Source organism: Micromesistius poutassou (assembly GCF_964030765.1).
Source record: "Micromesistius poutassou genome assembly, chromosome: 5".
NCBI lineage: Eukaryota > Metazoa > Chordata > Actinopteri > Gadiformes > Gadidae > Micromesistius > Micromesistius poutassou.
Window position 1 is genome coordinate 10,556,308 of NC_140275.1, and position 21,669 is coordinate 10,577,976.

The window sequence follows — 21,669 nt, forward strand, 5'->3', positions numbered from 1 at the left end:
TTACTTTAGAGCCATGGAAAAACACGCTCAATATCTAGAGAAGCTCACCGAGTGATCCGCACTGGTCTAATTGACCTTCCGGAAACTGGCGTCGTTAGCGCTACCTTATCATGTCTGGTGTAAGCTTGTTAGCTTTTAGCTGGGTAAAACGTGTCGGTCATCAAATAAAATGCAAACATACAAGCCTTCTGTTTCGAACTAGTTTGTTTTCCTCCCACACAGACAGCGGACATAAACTCCACATCAAATTGACTAAAGAATGGACCCTACCAAGCCGCCTACGCCCGGCTACCCTGGGGAGAAGAGCATGCCCTGGCCGCCGCTGGGACGCGGGCTGAAGCCCGAAGAGCAGGCCGCAGGTCGGGGTAGAGGTCAAACGTTCTCCGCAGGGGGTATTGGTGTAGGAAGAGGTTTCATTACTCCTGGTGGTGCATCGCCTATGCAGTTTGGCCGAGGAACAGCGATGTTCCCCGCCAGTGTGCCCTTGGCTGGATTTGCTAGAGGACTGCCCACAGCTCAGGACCGAGTAGTGTTCAGCCTGGCGAGAGGCATACGGTTCCCTGTAGCTGAACCTAAGGTAGGAACCGCAGCAGAACCGCCCGGTTTGCCAGGCTTGCAGCAACAACCTGGGCACGGACAACCGTCTGAACCTGTGGTGCTTGCTAGAACGGAGAAGAAGCCTGAGAATGTGGCCCAAGCAGAAGTGACAGCCAGAACGGTCAGTACTGAAGTTGTTATTAAGGAAAAATGTACCGGGATGCATGCCTTTCACTGGTTAACATTCCATTCCTGTGTCTTCCCAGTTTGACCTGCCCAGTCATGGCTCCTCTCTGGTGTCCATGTTTCGGGGGATTGGCCTGGAACCCTCCAAAGCATTACGGGCAAGAGGACAACCACCAGTGGGTCGGTATTATAAACTGTAATGTTGTAGTCATTCCAAGTTTGGGCAATTTAGTATTGACTTACCCTATCTAAAATAAAAAAAGTACATTTGTCATTCTAAAGTTGGAGTTGTAAGTGGAGGCCAATACTTATTGGCTTTGGAAGCATGGGTTCAAAGTTTGCTGTCATGAGTAGACTCTTCAAAAAGTAGTATGATTTGCAAAAAGTAACTTAAGTATTCTATGAGACCTTTTTAAAAAATGTTTCTCTAATCTTGCTTGCGGGCGATCATGTCTTAAAACCGGCAACAAGTTACTCTGCAGCCGCATGACATGATCCTCCCCACCACAAAGCATGGTCATAAAACCCTCTCCCGCCATTCAACGTTCGTAGTAAGGCTCCTCGATTATGGAGAAAATCAAAATCATGATTATTTTGGTTATTATTGACATCACGATTATTCAAATGATTATTTTTAAGTTTGAAAACATGATACATTTATTCAGCATTTCTTTTAATGAATAAAATAAATATACTAGTATAATTAAAAAAAAAAAATTTGTTTCAACTCTATTATATTCGTAATTAAATCACAATCTAGATACAAATTTGATTAATTGCACAGCCCTAGTTCGTAGGTTATTATTGGAAACTTGTTGATTTCTCAAACGACTCTTGAAAGAAGGGAGGGGTCGGGTCAAGAGGAGGGATTAAGGAAAACACAGATTATATAATATATATTGTCCATGACACTGAGGTATTTACATTAGGGCTGGGCGGTATATTGATTTTTGAAATATATTGATATTTTTTTCAAATGAGATATGGAACGAGACGCTATCGTCAACATCGATATAGTTAATCTGCGAAGTTGCTGCTTACATTGATTACAAAACACCTAAAGATGACTCTTTTTTTTGTGTTAACATGGCGGGGAGAGGACGGTCATTTTCCAACATTGCTCAGATTGCCAGATTTATCCTCACCATCCCTGCTCAGTGCATCCAGCGCAGCAAGCGAGTGAGATTTCTCCGGTACGATATTCAGGAGCGAAGGAGTCAACTAAAACCGTCCACAGTGGATGATGTGGTTTTTTTGCACAGCAATCTAAAGCACCACGTCAAACACCAGATAGTGTAATTCCCTGGCGTTCCGTCTAATGTGTCTTATTTTCCTTCGGGTGCGTGTCGGCCGTCGGTATCAATTTATAGCGGGTCTTGTCGGGTGCGGAATGTAATTTGAGCTGCTGTTGGAACATGGGTCGGATGTGGTTTTAAGTGTTGCTGGTACGGGCGGGTGCGGGTTTGCAAAATATGACCCATGCAGGACTCTGCTCTGCTTATCTCTCTCCGTCCCACTTTGCCTCTGGCTCACACACACTCTGCCCCGGCCCTGCTCTTCCACTCGCGTCACTTTTTAAAATCCCCTTCAGCGCCAAAGATGTCCGTCAAACGCATTTGCCATACATATAGCTAAACATATATGTTTAGCTACCCTGGCCAAACCCAAATGTAGGATTCAGTTTGCACTCAGCAAGGCAGGTTAACGAGCATAGCGACGCAGGCAGGCTGGAAATGAAAGCACAGAGGTGCCCCCGATGTAGAATGACGTGTTGGAGCGCGGCAACAGCAACTATTGCGTCAACAAATATTGATGTTTATCTTATATCGACATTCTGCTTGAAAATATCGCCCAGCCCTAATTTACGTATATATAGAATTTTTGATCATGGGTCAAAATTACCATGATGTCTGGAATACCGTGAGTCTACGTTACATAAATACAACAAAGATTGAACCGAGAAATGTTGAAACTTAGACTGAGTGACAGACTATAGGCTTGAAGATAAACCATAATCTGTGTCATTATGAAACCATATTTCTCATAGGACGGATGGCGGCTGGAGACGCAACCGCCGAAATGAAGCTGCCATCAGGCAGGCCAGGGACAGATGAGAAACCACAGGACAACACGGGCCCTGTCAGCAGGTAGAACCCCCGGCTGGTGATGGTATAAATGTACACACAGGGCCCATACTTTATACCTGCCACCAGCCAAATTCGTTCTGATTTGACCTTTTGGCAGGCGAAAAGGTTGCATATTCAGCATATGTTGCGTATTTGAGCTGTTGGTTGGTTAGTTTATTTATTTTCATTTTGGTTGATACAAATATGTAGTATTGAAGTTTAATTTCGACAACACGCCCACACAGAAGAAAATAGTAACACAGCCTTGGAGGCATAGGAGTCCAGACCACACATTCTTCTGTTTGTGGTGATGGTGGTAGTGAAGTAATGGTATACAAGTTATTTAAAGGTTTTAATGCCATCCCCTGTGATGACTAATAAAATGAATATTTGGGTTGTAGAACATAAGAAGTTTTTAAACTTGTGTTTAATGGGATTTAATTAATTAACATTACTACATTTGAGCTTTGTTAGAAAAGGTTGGGATGTTAATACCAAGTTTACAGGGCCGATCATACTGCAAAGTGTGATAAGCACACAACGCAGGAACCTATTGCTCCTACTTATCGGCTGTGTAGTGCTTGAGCACACACTGAGCTCCCTATTTACACACCTCATGTTTTACTGCCGGCTTGTGTCAAGTGTCGCACAAAAGTTTCACGCATTTGTTTTATAGACTGAGAGTTCTTTTTGAAAATATGACCAAAGGTCTTTGGGGATAGGGGGGTGGAGGGAGAGCGGGTTGTCTGGCAAACGGAAGGGTGCAGGCTAGGTCCCTGGCTCCTCATAGTGTCGAGTTGTCCCTAAGCTAGACATGCAACCCTAACTGCTCCCGATAAGCTGGCTGTTCCCTTGCATGGTAGACAGCCCAATCAGTGCATGACTGGAGAAAAAAAAGGTTACATGGGGGGGAAAAAAAGGTTATATGGGAATATCCATGCAACTCGAATGTCATGACCTATTTCAGTTTCCTTGGCCGTGGCCTGCCAACCAATACGAGGATGATGGGCATTGGACGGGCTACGATGCCTCACCTGGGCATGGGGAGAGGATCCTCTGTTGCTCCCTCTCGTCCTCAGGGCCCCCTGAGTCCTGCTGCCTCCACCACATTTAGTCTGCCGACACCCCCTCCCAGCCCCACGGCAGGTAGGGAACAGAAATGATCGTTTCACCGTCACATGACGCAACCGAAGCCTTTGTAACTCAGAGTTGTTTGTCACACAGCCCTCTAAAAATTGGTGGAGGCGTTAGATGTTTTGATATTTTCCATTGTTATGCATACAATTTATGTAAATTATTCAATTCACATCGTTATACATCCTTTCATGCTGATAACACATGTAGGACCTTTTTATTATTCATTATTGTGTTTCTAAAATAAAATATGTTCATTTGGTTCTTTGTATACCTTTACATCCCTTAGTTGGTACATTTATGCATTCTTTAATGTGTGATATTGATCACAAAAACGGATATTGTATCATTTATGGTAATAAGGTTGGTTACCATTAGTTATCATTATGCATTTTATGTAGGTTTTTCAACCTGATACAAAATAGTTTCTTCTTTTAACCCATAGACATAGAAACTATACAGGCTCCATCTCCTCAACAATCTCCAGGTCACCCTATTGGCACTCCAACCAAAGTGCCTCTCACCATGGACACAACAAGGTACTAAGAACTTAACTTTCAAGGGTGTTATATGTGGATAGAAGTATAAACACTATATTGCCTTTTTAATTTGGTTTAGAAATGTGTTTCTGGTGGTACCAATCTCTTGGTACTAATGTTTGTTTTATCTGAATGTTCTTTGTGTTGGAATAGGTCTTATCTTGCCAGGTCTTATCTTTGATTTAGTGCTGTTACTCTTCTCCCCAGCAAAGAGGCGCTGAACAAGGCGGGTACCAAAGGACGCCCCCTAACTATAGCGTCAAACCATGTCTCCATTGGCCTCAAGAACGAGGCTGTGTACCAATACCATGTTACATTTGCGTGAGTATATGATATAGCTGATGGAAGTATAAGGAATACAATTCAGTGTTTCTTCAAAATAAAAAATTCCAGCAGCCGTGCCGAGGTGGGTTTGAGGTACACTGTTGATGTGGTTTTGCACGATGCAGATGTGCATGTACACAGTGCTAATGCGCGTGTGCATGGTTCTGATGTACTTGTGCACATTGTGGATGTGTGTGTGAGCAGAATGGTTGTAGTGTGATAACTGAAAAAAAGGGTTCGAAAAAAATGCTCTGGTGCTCCTGTTTCACACTGTCCTAGTGTGGTGGTGGAGGAGGTGGGCGGGGATGAACGACCTGATTTTGGCTCTGATTCATGACAAATGACTCTCCTCTGATTGGCTAACCGCACCGTCCATCAGAGAGAGAGAGAGCGCTCTTTTTGTGGGGTTCTGGTTGATTGAATACAGAAAGAAGAGCCGCCTCGGGGCACCACGGTGCCCCTCTTTCTCTTCTTTCTGGTGCACGTGGGAGTGCACCGCGGGGACCGGCCACCAGGGAACTGCACTCGGAGCTCAGCTCAGAGGCGGCGCTTCTTTCTGTATTCAATCGCCGTGCCTGGGCCGCGTAAATGTTGAAATAGTGGTAATGTCCGATCCAACCATTTCTTCCTCAACTCTTGTTTCTTGGCCAAGAGATGCGATGTTGAATTGTTATAGCCACAAATAGCACAGGAACAAACTCAATGCTGTCTTCCCATGGGCCGTCGCAAGCCAAGGCGGCGAGGCCATGAATACTAATTCACCTTTAAGTACTAAACAGTTTCTCGGGGAATGAGACCTTTAACAATATAACACAACATGAAATGGCATGCGTGTACCAGAGCTCTCGACTCACTTTTTTCACCATCCATCCAGAACGGTCCCCAAATACAATCTCAGCAGTCTTAAAGTCTAAATTCTGCTTTATAAAAAACTTACTTTGCAGGAAAAAGTTGGTGCCGTCTCCTTTTTCGTTATCTGCTAGTCTGTATTTCTGTCCTATTTCTCAGGCCAAACATTGAGTCAATGGCGATGCGGTTTGCCATGATGAAGGCTCACCGCCCTACCACCGGAGAAGTTGTGGCTTTTGATGGCTCGATCCTCTTCCTACCGATCAAGTTGAAGGATGTGAGTGACTACCAAGGAAAGAAGCCATAAATAGCAACAGTCCATCATGAGCTACCTTAAATGTTCTTGCTTTGATTGAAAAGGCAAAGAAAATAAAACATTTTGTGATCTAATCGTCCAAAACATCATTCATGGACCTAATAGGGAATGTTACTTGATGAATGATTCAAAGAGACTCGTTGACTAACAACATGAGTCACTGCCTGACGATGGACTTCTCTGGTCGGTACGTAGGTGGTCTTGCTGAAGAGCGAACGACGGACCGACAACCAGGAAATAGAGATCAAGGTCCAGCTGACCAAGATCCTGCCCCCCAACTCGGATCTCTGCATTGTCTTCTACAACGTGGTGCTGAGGAGGTACCTAAGCAGTGTGGCTCGGCTGATGCGAACAAATATAGGAGCAGTCAAATATAGCTGCAGGAGATTGAGATGCAATATGGTCCTTATCATGTCCCAAACCTTTGATTAGCATATCTGACTTGATTTAAAAGGAAGAAAGAAAATAAGAATTTGTCAGTTTTATCATAAATGTAAGTTCAGGCAGAAAGAGCACCAGTAGCTCAAGAGAGAGCAGGTCTTCTGGCAACCGTGTAGCGGTGAGCAAAAGTTTTTGGATTCAGGAAGTACCCGGTCATCTTTGAGGACAGGATGTTAAATGTGTGTATGCATGGTGATCAACGTGCGACTGAATGGGTTAATGTGTGAATGGTTGCCATGTGAAGGATTCAATACTTTTAAGTGGTCACAGAGGGGATATAAAAAGTAATATAAATGCTGTCCGTTTCTCATGGGTAAGGATGATTAAAAGCTTGGGTTATAGCCAAGATGTGCTGTCATGGTAGACTGCATATTGTTATAGTGGGCAGTTCCCAGACAAGATGACATTTTAAAATATTTTTGGAATCATGTTCGATATCTACTCATAATTCTTAAAAATAGAAAATTACTTGGCAGTTGCTCATTATCTGGGATGGAAGATGGGACCTAACCACAGCCAGTTCAGTTGTTAATTTGACATGTTTGGCTCTGTGTGAATGATTGAGTGTTCTGAGGTTTTAGAACGCTTGCATTGTCGTTCGCTTGTAGTGTATAAACTCATCAATTGATTCCCATCTCCAGGGATCACTCTTTTGTGTGAAATTCTAGGAGCCCGGAAGGTGCGCTAAAGGTCAAACGGGGATCAACTTGTTATAAACATTGTCTTAAACTGCCACAAAGTGCACTCCCTCTGTAGCATCATTTTAAACCAGCGTGGACAGGGCCTTTTAATAATAATTTTTCTCTAAATTAAATAAGCCAAGCACTTAAGGAGGAAATTATTGTCTGCATGTCATATGCCTCCCATCCTGACGAAGACATCCTGACGAACACAACATTCACGTCTTCTTTTCTGCCCACTTGTCTCCAACCGAAGGATCATGAAAATGGTGGGGCTGAAGCTCGTTGGCCGCAATCATTTCGACCCACAAAGTGCCATCATTCTGGGAAAACATCGGTAAGTTGCCAGATCTGGCATTGCTCTCTATTGGCCCAGGAGACAGCCCAGAGCCATTGTCTATAATGTGTGTGTGTGTGTGTGCCTGCAGACTGCAGGTGTGGCCTGGCTACACAACCAGCATCAAGAGAACGGACGGCGGTCTGTTTCTGTCAGTGGACGTGACCCACAAAGTGCTGAGGAACGACTCTGTGCTGCATGCCATGTGAGGTCACTCTACAAAACATCCTGTACACGGCACATGTAGTAACAATGGGTAACCAAACATGGAGTAACAATGGGTAACCAAACATGGAGTAACAATGGGTAACCAAACATGGAGTAACAATGGGTAACCAAACATGGAGTAACAATGGGTAACCAAACATGGAGTAACAATGGGTAACCAAACATGTAGTAACAATGGGTAACCAAACATGGAGTAACAATGGGTAACCAAACATGTAGTAACAATGAGTCACCGTACATAAATTTATTAACGCTAAATAACGGCGCATGTAGTAACTGAGTACCAGCACGTGTAGATGTCAGAATCCCAAGTCAATGCAACACTACCACACCCCAATGTCTAGAAATACAGATGTCGTGTTATCTTTCCTTGTGTTTAGTATGCAACAAATCTGGAATGTATTAGGGCTGACACCTTCTGGTCAGTTGGTCAATGTGCTCTTGCTCGACCAAATTCTCATTGGTCGGACAATCATTGTTGTTACTTTCATAAGGAGAAAAGCACTTCTTAATCCATTATTTTTGGTGGCTGGAGGGACAGATGCAGACCGATGTTTTTTATCTGTGAGAGATAGGCTATATTGTGTTATAACATTGATCCTCATCCGCTTATCCGGGGTCGGGTCGCGGGTGCAGCAGCTCAAGCAGGGGGCCCCAGACTTCCCTTTCCCGGGCCACATTGACCAGCTCTAACAGGGGGCATCCCGAGGCGTTCCCAGGCCAGTGTTGAGATATAATCTCTCCACCTAGTTCTGGGTCTTCCCCGGGGTCTCCTCCCCACTTGTCGTGCCTGGAACGCCTCCCTTGGGAGGCGTCCAGTGGGCATCCGTACCAGATGCCCGAACCACCTCAACTGACTCCTTTCTAAGCAGAGGAGCAGTGGCTCTAATCCGAGTTCCTCCCGTCTTTTCTCTGCATTTGTAGAGCAGGAGGTTCGACCGTGAGGGTCTTTCACACTTATTCACACTTGATGCCCGATATGCAGAGATCGTTGTCGCTCAGTCATCAGTAGAATCTCCGGCTGCTTAAGGGGGGCGGGCTTGCAAGGGGCGGCATATGACGTAGGGTCGAGGTTCGCAAGAGGCGGGATCAGTTTTGTTTTGGTTTGACCGCAGACAGCGCGCAGGCAAAACGGGCAGAACTCATCACGTTCATGTTAAATGTTGCTGCAGCGATGCATATATTCCGTTGCATCCACAACATCCGCATCGATCGATGAAAGATTGGAGCATGAGTTAGACAAATAGAAGAAACGATGAACAAGAAGACCGTCGCGAACGACTGCGTTACCGGAGGAAGAGAGCGTCTTTTTTGGCTTCATTTCAAATCTAACAAACACTGGGACAAATGTAGTTGATTTCTGTGTTTAACTGAGAAAACAGGGAGTGGAAGGGCGGGACCCTGTAATGTTCAGCTAACTGTTGTCAATAATAATTGTTACGAGAGTAGCGCATGTGTGTGCGCGAGAATGGCAGTGTGTGTGAGTGGACGAGCGAGGAGAGCGAGCGGTAGCGTGTGTCAGTTTAGTGAAGTAATGAACGAGTTCGGTTGTGTCTGCAAACGTGTACTGTAAAGTTAGAGAAACTAAGAATAAAGTACACAGCCTGTCAAGAATCGGTGGCCGCATCATTCCGACCATATTCAAACCTTTAAGCAGACCCACTGCCGTTACTCCCGAGAACATCGACCCTGGACGGAACGTCGCTCCTGTGCTCCTCGACTACGGTCTGGGAGCCGACAGCAGGAAAGGTGTAACATAATCAGGGATGCAAACAGCGCGCTTTTCGGCGGCTGCCACTTTTTTCACGGCTGTTTGGGTGACTTGTGTGAATCGTGTAGATCCAATGAGTTTTTTTTTTTTTTTTTGGGCGGGGGGGGGGGGGGGGGGGGGGGGGTCTGGGAGGGTTTGAGGGTCTGATTATAATTTCATCAACAGTAATTCTGTATTGCATCAACGGTAGATACAATACAGAATTACTGTTGATGAAATTATAATCAGACCCTCAGACGCGGCGCCAAACTCCAGGGTCAGATTAAGTGAAAATCCTTGCAGCGTGAGATACTGGTGCGCGCGCCCTGCCGAAACAACTGGCTTCGCGTGCGCAGCGTTCTGATTACTGTTTTCTCATAGACTGTATCTATGCATTTACTTATTTGGTAGATGATCTACCAATCACGGAGGGGGGGGGGGGGGTTTATTATCGATAATAGAAAATGCGGATCATTTTCTTTCTCGACGCAACTGCTTGCAACTCGCGACTCCTTGCGACGAGACGGGCTGAGACGTTCTAAAAACGGGGCAGTTCACACTGCTGCACCGGGCGGCGATTATTTTTATTTTGGTTGAGAGTAGGCTAGAGTTGCTGTGTTTCGCCATTCTCCACTACTTCTGCATTGTAGTAATTCGCTGGAGCTTAGTTTGTTTAGATCCCGCTAGTTGGATACATTGCATTCTTTCGTAGTGGCGACTTCTCTACTGCAAGGGAAGCTCGGCTTCACCTAAAATTTCGAAAATTAAATGGTCAGATATATACTGTTGTGTTAACATTTCATTGATTAAAAATGCGTTAGAACACGTCCATCTCGAAGACGAGTCCGTTCAGAATCAGCTGCTTATCGCAGGTCGACTGACTCGATTTCCTTCTCATATGCTTACGTGTTTAATTTGCGTGTGTTTAGACAGATGGGCGCGCACACACACGCGCACCAAGCATCACCCACATTCATTCATTCTATTAAATACTCACTCGCGGTAAAACTATGTTTTTTCCCACGATCAAATACTCATCAATCCTAAAAGTAATGTGCTTGTACACGATGTCTGGGTCAAGAACATATGTGTTTGCTGTACGGTGTTTGCAGATGCATTGATTTAAAAGTACAACTTACCGCTGTATCAGCTGTTCTTTCCCAAATAACTTGGAACCAATAATAACCAATAACAACCAATCATTTACCCTAAAACTAGATTTTGTTTTGGAAGCCTGGAATATACTTTGCTCGAATGTATTATTGTTATTATTATTATTTTAACGGATGGCATAGCCTACTATACTTCATTCATGTTCATTCATGCAGGGGAAAAAAAATTCCACAATCCACACGCTATTTCTATACAGTTTCACACGTATGAATAATCTTTGACATCATAATATTTAACATGCAAGTGTAGTGGTGCCTGGTTGCTGCGGGGGAAAATCAGCTTTGCGCCGGGTGCAAACTAGCAATGACACATGCGTCGGTGTAGAAAGTCAATTGCGCCGGGCGCAAGATAGGGCCCTTCTTCTGTTTGGCACACATGGCTAATTTGCATACGCGCACAGGACTGTCGAAATGGGAACATGTCGGACTGTCAGCATTACGGGGGCACGATTACGGGCTGGCGGAGTTACATTTAAAAATCGCGTTCAAGTAAAAATAAATAAGAAAAGCGGAATCAATTTGTGGCGCTCGTTGTTCAATATTGGCCTATGTGTGGGAAACACTGGAGTGGGCTTATCTTATCAACAGGCGGCACTGCTTTTTTTAAGGATACTAAAATCATTTAATACATTTTAATTGAGTCAAATAAATTGCTGAAGGTGGCGCAGGGCACATTGAGGAAAGGGGGCTGAGTGAACTACTTTGCTCTCCGTTATGATACAGAAAGTCTAGGGTGATCAGACGTCCCGGTTTCAGACGTCTGGTCGCGTTATGCTACAGTATGGCTAAAATATTCAACTCTTCATTTGCAGAATGAGAGAATTTGATGAGAGTGCGGCACTTACTGTGCAACAAGTGGATAAAGGATGTAAAACCAGTTGGAAGTGGCCTTGGCTAAAAGTTGAAACTGCAATTGAGGTCAAGGCAGTCAACGCAATTTCGAACTATCAGACTTTTTTTTAAAAATGGAAAAAAAACTGGATGTGCTAAATGCACTCTCTGCGTTAAAGAGATAAATTATGGTTCCAGAGGGCTGCATGCCCTGTTGGAACACTGCCAGAGCACAATACACACAGAGTGGCCTCCATCGTATCTACCCAAAGTGTGGCCCAGCTCCTCTGTAAGGACAATCCTTTACCAGCTACCAGCCAGAATCAGGCCTCAGCAGCCGAAAAGATCAGGGAAAGTGTAGTACTCCCGATTCCAATGTGCAATCGGATTGCCAATGGAGAGGTGTGTGTGTGTGTGTGTGTGTGTGTGTGTGTGTGTGTGTGTGTGTGTGTGTGTGTGTGTGTGTGTGTGTGTGTGTGTGTGTGTGTGTGTGTGTGTGTGTGTGTGTGTGTGTGTGTGTGTGTGTGTGTGTGTGTGTGTGTGTGTGTTGAAGACTAGTTAAACAAAATTAACGTTTTGTGGATTTTCATTTTAAGAATTTCAGTTTGCACTTTGTCTGTGTATAGGGTGGGCCGGGGATGGCAGAGGTTGGTGGAAATGTCATTATTTGATATTTGCTGCGGGGGCGCGGGCTTCGAAAATCTCTCTTTTGACCATAGGTCTGTTTGCATCCCTGCATAATAATAAAAATATTTTTTAAACCATTCAGCGAACAAAAGGCAATAGGCTGATTATCGATTAGGGTGCGGGTGCCACTCAATGACATGCAAACGTAGACCGAGGCGTCATCAACACGCCCACTGAACTGGTGTGAGATGCCGACATCTTACTGCTCATTCATATATAAGGTAATTAGCATTTCGGCCGGAGAGAATACTACCTCAGGGGTAGTATTTTTTCAGGAGGTCCAACGTCAGGAAATGTCATTCACATATACGGCACGTCGGTAGAATAGACGGAAAAAAGGACGGTTGTACGTCCATATGTGAAAGCAGCTATAGAGGGCGTGTTAGTCGGATTCAGGAGTTCCTCAAAGTGTTCCTTCCAACGTTCGACTACCTCCTCAGTTGAGATCAACAGTCCCACCCTTACTGTACACAGCTTGGATGTTTCCCCGTTTCCCCCTTCTGAGGTGTCGGATGGTCTTCCAGAAACACTTTGGTGCCGACCGAAACAATAACATTGATTATGAATGCAAATCATATTCAAATATATTTTACCTAATCGTATGGTTTAAAACGCCGGTCCCTAACCTTGGTCGAAACCTTGTCGCTAAGAGCAGAGTGCATTGTGGCTGATTTAGTTTATCTAGTTGACGTGCAAAAAAAGTCACCCATGGGCCAATTTATCAGCCAACCAAGATATGTGACATGTTCTTGCAAGTTTTTACACGGAGCATGTCAATACCAAGTTTTGTATTTCATGAATGAATCACAGATGAATCACAAGCACTAGAAATATAAATGTTTTAAATCCGCTTGTCCTATGAATTCTTTAGTAGAGATATGTAATATACATTACGAAACTTCTCTAAGTCATCCTGGGCTAGGCTTGCAATGGGCAGAGAGCCATCTGCCTTTACCTTTCAGATCACTCTGTGACCTTTTGAGTGCTTGAGGAGAACAGTGCCCGATAATTCACTGAATATTGGGATTTGCTGCTACATGAAGAAAATGGTGGTAGAAGATGGATGGATATGTAGCTCTTATTATCCCCATGGGGAAATGCTTTGTTGCAGCACCACAATAAAGGACAAGACAACAGAAGAGCTATAAGAAGTACAATAAGCGGTTGCATATAATGAAGGTTCAACTTTGGATTAACTGAGGTGCCCCGAGTCTAAATTCCCTGCCTAATTGAGTTAAAACTAAACGTGTCATGACCTCGGTTTGTCCTTCAGGAAAATGATCTATCAGCAGAGCACAGAGAACTTCCAGGATGAGTTTGCCAAGGAGCTGGTCGGTAGCATCGTTATTACGCGCTACAACAACCGCACGTACCGCATCGATGACATCGAGTGGAATAAGGCTCCTAAGGACACCTTCACACTCGCTGATGGCTCCAACACCACCTTCGTAGACTACTACAGGTACCGCCAACCGCCTTTTCATGTCTCATATTACGGCTGTGCAATTAATCAAATTTTCATTGTGATTTCAACTTTTGGGTCAAACAATCTCCAAACTAATATAATCGAGTTTAAACTATTTTATAGTTTAAAGTATATTTATTTTATTCATTAAATGTTTTATAGAAATAGCTGGACAAATGTTTGGATACATAATGGATACATATTTGTACATTATTTTCTATTTGAACAGTTTGTGTATTTTTTTAAGGGGGAGTCTCAGTTACAAAGTGTTTTTTTGGAAATGCTGAATAAATTGCATCATGTTTTCAAACTCCAAAATAATCGTTTGAATAATCGTGAATTCAATATTGACCAAAATAATCGTTACTATGATTCTTTTTCCATAATCGAGCAGCCCTAGCTCAAAGAAATCAAGTGTAATTTCATTGTCCATTTTATTATGAACTCAACTGATGGGCAAAAACATAAAATGTCACCCGAGCCATAAACAATACAAATAACTTAAATGTTACCAAATCAAAAATTACAAATGTAAACAATATAAATAACTTAAATAGGCCTTAAATAACCAAATGAAAAATTATGCGCTGAAAGCAGGCAGGTACCCAGCTATGCTGCTCTTGTTTACACTTGCGTACATGGCAGGGTTTAAAACATTACTGCCAAAGTCATATTAAGTAATTAACGCAGGTGCATTTGAAGCGAATAAGCGACGCAGTTTTAGATTTTTGTTTACTTGGTTTTGAACAAATAGTTTTGGATGCATGCATCGGCTTTGAGTTTGTTACTTTGAAAACACACACACACACACACACACACACACACACACACACACACACACACACACACACACACACACACACACACACACACACACACACACACACACACACACACACACACACACACACAACTAAGTTATCCCGCAGTGAGTTGACAAGTCCATCCCGAGGCGTCTATAGGCTTTATGTTTGAAAGCCGTGACACACTCTTTTACCAGTTGGCCTGAAATACTCCCATACTTTGGAAGCTTTTGGTCTAATTCTTGGACTTGATTCGGAGGACTCACCTGCCTCAGCCATTTTTCATATCAAAGCAGTTAAGGAGGGGGAAGAAAGAGGATAGCGGATTAACCAGCAGGGCGCGCACATATTTGTGTGGAGGTGAATTACAGTGCCGTTTGAGAGGGAGAATAGTAAAACGTCTCGTCGACTAAAGAAATTGCCATTGACTAATTTTCATGTTTGACTAAGTCGACTAATCTCGGCAGCACTACTCATATCTTGTTCAATTGCCTCTTGAACAAGAGGCTCAAGAGGCAATTGAGCCTCTTGTTTTGCTTCAATAGCAAGAAGAATACCTGGCCCTAAAAGTACAACCACAGCTGTTTTAATACTTGACTGCACATGTACTATGTGTGACTATGGCCGAGCAGCAAAAACTATGGGATCACCATCAAGGAGCTGGACCAACCGCTGCTGGTCCATCGACCCAAGGAGAGGTCCAACCCAGGAGGGAAGGTGAACTGAACCCATTACCGTCAACATTCACAAGAAAACACATCCTAGTCCTTCAACAGTGGAACATGGTTTTGTTTGTTTGTTTTGAGGCTCAATTCTTGCGACAGTGTGCCCTCTTGTGGCTAGAACCCACTGTTTTACATTTCTTTCTGTTTGAAGGATATGACAAATGCTGTCACTGATGACATAATGACAAGCCTCAAACTATTATATTATGAATGAGTTTTCAAATCAAACATAATATACCTAATTACAGTTTTTGAACTTGAACTCTGTGGGAAATGTTAAGGGCTATGTGTATAAAGAGTTCTGTCATTTTATATGAATTATGTTTTTGGATACATATTTCCACATTCGATTTCTTAAGCTTACTTTGTGAGCAGCAAGCAAGATGAACAGACGTACTCTGTGTCACGTGTGTGGTTGATGGCTGGTTTAAGCAGCCTTACCTGGCCGGAGTCAAGCTGATAAGACACTGGGGCTGGGTGAGGCTGCACACCTGTGGTGCATTGACAAATGGTAAATGGACTGCATTATACAGCGCTTTTCTGACCTATGGCCACTTAAAGCGCTTTACAATTTGTGCATCAAACCCGCTCATTCACACCTTGACACATGGGTCTACCATGCAAGGCAACAGCCAGCTCGTCAGGAGCAGCTGTGGTTAAGGTCCTGTTCAGGAAGACCTTAACACCTGGCTAAGACTAGCCGGGGTTTCAAACCAGCAATCTTCCAGTTGCCAGACTGCCCAATCTACCTCCTGAGCAACTGTAATCAAGGCACACAGGATAAACCAGCCATCAGCCACACACTCCCCACCCCCCCACCACACACTCCCCACCCCACACTCCCCACCCCAAGCACCACAGCACAATATTTATAATTCTCAGGCACCAAATGTCTGGGTATTTCTACTTAATATCTATCAGCACTGAAATCTTACTGTTTACGTTCTGCAGCAAATGATCACTGGGGAGATTCTCCTGGTACCCGAGCTCTCCTTCATGACGGGGATCCCTGACAAGATGAGGAAGGACTTCCGTGCCATGAAGGTAAAAACCACAGTGGCCTGCTGTGCACGGCTATTGTGGCTCCATAGGGTAGTGTTGACGGTTTTGACGATAATACTAATCCGTAAACCTCTGCATCCACTGTTGAATGTGCCTTATTGATTTTATGTATAGAATCAATGAATAAATGATTGTTGAAAATGGCAATAATTAATAAGTGGATACTGGACGTGTATACACAATGTGTAATGCATTTAATGTACATTTATGTTACAACTATCAAAGCATGCTTTGATAGCCTGGCATAACTTCAACTGTTGCGCTGCATGAGCAAGCTTCTCAACATCTGGAGGTAGAGAATAACTCATCTCTTCAGTTAAACATTGGGTTAGATGACTATCTAGTAGTAGGGGGCTGCTGTCTTGGGCTGGTTAAGAATGACTTGCTGTCTCTTGCAGGACTTGACGATGCACATCAACGTCAGCAGTGAGCAGCACACCAGCTCCATCAACCAGCTCCTATACAAAATAAAGAACACCCCCGAGACGATAAAAGAACTGAAAAATTGGGGACTGGAAGTCAACAGCGAGATTATCACTGTAAGCTCAGCTGCTCCGTCTTTCTAACGGCTGACGGGCATTGGACACAGGCGGCATACGTCACATAGCCGCTGGGTTTTTCACCTGCTACAGTCTCCGTCGCATAGCCGCAGCATGTGGGTGCCTGCTTTGCCCACAAAGATGGTTGTGTTCACTGTGTGCATATTGAGTTTTCCCGTGTGATAATGCAGTTCGTCATGCAGGGTTTGGAAGAGGAGGGTTTATTTACTGGTACTTAATTAATTAACTAGATCATTTTAAGTCCAGGATCATGCATACACATGGATTGGATTTGTTTCAATGTGTAAAAACCCACGTAGTTGGTCTTCTGCCTCGTGGTATTTTCATTATTGTTTTTAAAACTGATTGTACTTGTTCTTTTACACGGTTCTATTACACAGTTTGTACCTCTTGAGGGCTGCGTTGCCGTGCGTACAGAGAAGAAAATAGACAAAAATAAAAATGAGCTGTGCGGGTGAGTGCGGTTCCCATCGTTGGTGTATCCGCTTCAGTTGATTAATAATGGACTGACGGCAGGTGCTTCGTGCCCCGTTCACGTCCCAAGTATTTCGGCCATAGGTCAGTGTCTGAGCATTTACAATATAGTACTAGGTCTCTCAAGTCCTGAATAGTCACTTGGACACCTCAGTCAGACCCCTACTTTTGCTCACTGTCAACATTGGTCGTTTTGTGAAAATGAATGAATTAGTGTATGTTAATTGACTGCGTGACTGCATCTACTATTGATAGTTACTATTAAGTAATCTTGCAGACTTTTTCATTGAAATATATTGAGATCAGTTAGGAGCAGTTGGGGGTCAGGCATATTGACCAAGGATGCCTACAGGAAGACTGTGGAGATTTGGGTCCAAACACACACTCTAAGCACCTGACTATCCTGTTGCTTGTCTTCCTTTCCAGACTCAAGGCCGAATTCTTCCACCGGAGACGATCTGTCTGCAGTCGGCATCTGTTGTCCCTGGTGCTGATATGTCCTGGTCCAAGGAGGTCGTCAGAGACGCTTCCATCCGCTGCGTGAGTCGGGGAGGTGTATCTACCGCCGCTACACCTGAACATTGTGTCTGAACTCGATAAGGAAAGATTGAATAACGGGTCACTTGAAACTGAGGTTTATGCTGCTAGTTGGGTTTTATTGTCTCGTTCCCTATTTCCCCTGCCGGTTGCCGCTATTTGACCCTAGATTGTACATCTTCTCTACCAGCCTGGAGCTAAATAGATGAGCAGGACATTAAAAAAACTGCAGGCCTGAGCCTTAGAGTGGTTACTTTATTATTATTATTATTATTATTGAAGGGTTTTCCTTCTCCTTGCATGTTGCATGTCTTGGCCCGTCAGATCCCCCTACGTGTCTGGGCCATCTTCTACACCCGGCGCTGTGCGGAGCAAGCAGAGGAGCTGCTGTCCACCTTTCAGAAGGTGGCCGGCGCCATGGGAATGTGCCTTGATCGACCAATCAAGGTAGAGCTGCGTGACGACCGCACAGAGAACTACGTGAAGAGTATCCACTCTCAGCTCACCAGCGAGGTATGACGTTGTGACACCTGTCACCAAAAATCCAAGATGGGAAACGTTCAATAACAAACGCAGTTACAGATTCAGAGTAGGTTCTGGTAACGAATAACAAAGGGCTAGTAGATTGATGATCCATGGTAATGAATGAGATGCGGCCCATGTGGTGTCTTGACACCACATAGTGAATATGACAGGGAGTCTATCACACAATAATTCCTAAATAATAAATTGCCTTTAGGTTAAAAATGCTCTCTAACCTAATACAAATGCAGAAGTAAAAATATGTCACTAAGCTCTATATTTATAATATATTTTGGTAATATATTTTAAATTGTCACCCTTTCCCCGTCTTGGTGCAGCCCAACATGCAGATGGTTGTGTGCATCATCCCAGGCAACCGGGACGACCTCTACAGTGCCATCAAGAAGCTGTGCTGTGTCAAGAACCCCATCCCCTCGCAGGTGGGTGACAAGTGATGGTTCACGTCTGCTGACATTTTTCATAGTATGTGGTGAAGAGGAACTGACAGGAACCAGTGTTCCTGTCTGATCTAGTCTGCCAAATAGTCATTTGGCAGACTATTTCATCCAAAGTGACTTGACACTTCAACTCACTTTTTTTGTGATTTAGATGCATAATTTAGATGTTGTTCAAAGGTAGAAGGTAGGAGCTAGGCACCTTGCTCAAGGATGCCTATGGGTGGACTGCAGACATTAAACCTAGCCAGTAATCTTTGACTGGCCGTCCAACACTCAAGCCACTACAGCAGCCTTTCCCAAACTTATTGAAATGTGTCCATTTATTAGGTGATCAATTCTAGGACCATTTCCCAGCCTCTGAAGCTGAGAAGTATTGCACAAAAGATCCTCCTTCAGATAAACTGCAAAGTGGGAGGGGAGCTGTGGACAGTCAACGTCCCTCTGGTGAGCTGATAGTTTGTATAATTTACACAGGAATTCACACAACTGTTACAATTAGTTGGGAAAATTATAACATTCTTTTTGGCCAATCGCCTATGGTTTTGACGCACAAGCAATTTGACCCTTCAACAATAATTATCAATAATATTATGCCAATATCCTTGTGGAATCAATTAACTGAGCTTTTTAAGATGAAGAAGTGGCTGTTCTTCCTGGTTATAGATTATACATTATACACTACAAGGAGGCCTTAATCTTGGTTACTTCCTGCCATGTATAAGGATGTGGTTTGTTCACCAGAAACACCTAATGGTGATCGGAGTTGATGTCCACCATGACCCCAGCAAGCGGAACAGATCGGTCATGGGTTTTGTAGCAAGCATGAATAGGTACTCCAAACCCATTAGCAATGTTTGGTCTTATTTATTTTCTAGAATGCTGTATAATTGTGCGTAATAATGGTTTTGTTGGTAATAAATTGACACCATGGCATGTACCTTGATCAATGTCTATATAAAAAGACAAGCATCTATATTTTTACAAATGTTGACAATTGTTGACAACAATGCTCAATTAACATCTGTGGGTTTTCCCTCCAGCCTGCTAACACAGTGGTACTCCAGAGTAACCTTCCAGTCCCCCCATGAGGAGATCATCAACGGCTTCCAGGTGTGCTTATTGGCTGCTCTGCATAAGTACCACGAGGTAAACAACATAGTTTCGTCCACTCAACTACTGAACATGACAGGCCTGACATTTAACAGGTCTGTCTCTGTATGTGTTGCATTATTATTATTTTTCTTTCCCGCATTCTGCGAAGACGTGCCCTGACTCTACCTCTGATTGCGTCAGACCCTAATATTCGTCTTCACTGAACACGGGTGCACCTGTACTCCAGCTCGAGCAACATCACAACCGACACTAAGAACTATTGATGGTTTTTTCGTCAAGAAAAATGCTTGTGTCCGTTGGGAAAAGTGATTGGGAAAAGTGTCCGTTGGCTGGGGAAAGTGATTTTGCTGTCGGGAGCATCGACGTTTCGAATTGAAACGTTAAAAAAGCACAATGTATCCAACAAACACGTCCTGTTCTGTGACAGGTACACTTCAAATGTATTATTGCAGCGGTAAAAGGCGTGGGGAAAAAATATTGGGTGCAAAATGTAAGTGCCAGTACCAGTGCAAAATGTAAAAGGTTATTCTGGAGCCCTCCACTCTGATACATACGTCTGTTTCCTTAAGGTGAACCACAAACTGCCAGAGAAGATCGTGGTGTACCGGGACGGGGTGTCAGACAGCCAGCTAAATGTGGTGGCCGCCCACGAGGTCCCACAGATGCTCATGTCTTTCGGGACGTTCCCGAGCTATGAGCCAAAGCTGGTGTTCATAGTGGTGCAGAAGAGGATCAACACCACCCTCTACGCCATGGCTGGGGATCGCCTCGTGACCCCTCCACCTGGAACTATTCTGGACCACACCCTGACACAGAGAGAATGGTCGGTTCCCAGTTCATATCTTTGGTAGACTGGTCATAACAAACTTACAGAGCCAATGGCCACACTGAATAAGAATAAGAGCTTTATTGTCCACTAGGTGGAGATTGGCTTTTGGCTCCATAGAGTTTTAAATAAAAAAACATCACATCTGGCCTTTCATTATTCTGCCCTACAATGTTAACCATGATCACAAAAATGTATCACTTCAGGGTGGACTTTTTCCTGATGGCACATTCCATCCGCCAAGGATGTGGCTTCCCTACGCACTACGTCTCAGTCTACAACACTGCCAATCTCGCCCCAGACCACTTGCAACGGTAATGCTAACAAGTTGGTGCCAAGAAGACCTGGAGATTGTCATAATTTTGCTTACGGGCAAATCAAATCAACTTGTCCTAACATGGTAACTTATGTGATTCTAGGCTCACATTCAAGCTGTGCCACCTGTACTGGAACTGGCCCGGAACCATTCGAGTACCAGCACCATGCAAATACGCCCACAAACTGGCCTTTCTTGCGGGAATGTTTCTGCATGCTGAACCAGCATTCCAACTATCGGACCGCTTGTATTTTCTTTAAGTTCTGTGCCTTCACTGTAGGAGTTGTACCTTTTAGTTTGTTTTTACTTGTAGGGTTGCTTTTAGGTTTTCATTTAATTTCTTCACTAGTTTTTATGTAGTTTGTTCAAGTTTTTCATAATACTATAATAATAAAATGTCGGTTGACAAACAAAATTAAACCTATCATTTATGAAGTCTGGCTCATTTTTTTCCATAATCTTGAGTCTTGTGTATTTGACACCGTATACGTATGAACATGTATATTTGCTATTAGGCTTTCCTTAAAATAAACTGCCTTCAACGAGCAATAATATTTTGCATACAAGTATCCCTGGACCACTGCAGGTATCTATCTGTAACCTCATAGAAACAGCTGACGGGTCTTCGTAACCGGAAGCCCGACTACTTTCACAGGAAACGGGGAGGACTA

General features: G+C 43.8%; 1 protein-coding gene across 1 annotated transcript; it reads left to right on the top strand.

Moving 5' to 3' along the window:
• Nucleotides 1-259: 259 nt before the first annotated feature.
• piwil2 (piwi-like RNA-mediated gene silencing 2) lies at nucleotides 260-21,258 on the top strand (the record flags this gene model as incomplete). Its single annotated transcript, XM_084467747.1, has 23 exons — nucleotides 260-718; nucleotides 804-903; nucleotides 2,771-2,870; nucleotides 3,817-3,995; nucleotides 4,435-4,522; nucleotides 4,730-4,843; nucleotides 5,855-5,972; nucleotides 6,207-6,331; nucleotides 7,389-7,469; nucleotides 7,561-7,674; nucleotides 13,411-13,599; nucleotides 15,038-15,122; nucleotides 16,082-16,174; nucleotides 16,591-16,731; nucleotides 17,653-17,766; nucleotides 18,088-18,276; nucleotides 18,624-18,725; nucleotides 19,071-19,187; nucleotides 19,485-19,573; nucleotides 19,784-19,889; nucleotides 20,426-20,679; nucleotides 20,889-20,996; nucleotides 21,102-21,258. 23 exons carry the CDS (start codon nucleotides 260-262, stop codon nucleotides 21,256-21,258), a joined length of 3,222 nt encoding a protein of 1,073 aa, XP_084323873.1.
• Between the last annotated feature and the right edge of the window lie 411 nt (nucleotides 21,259-21,669).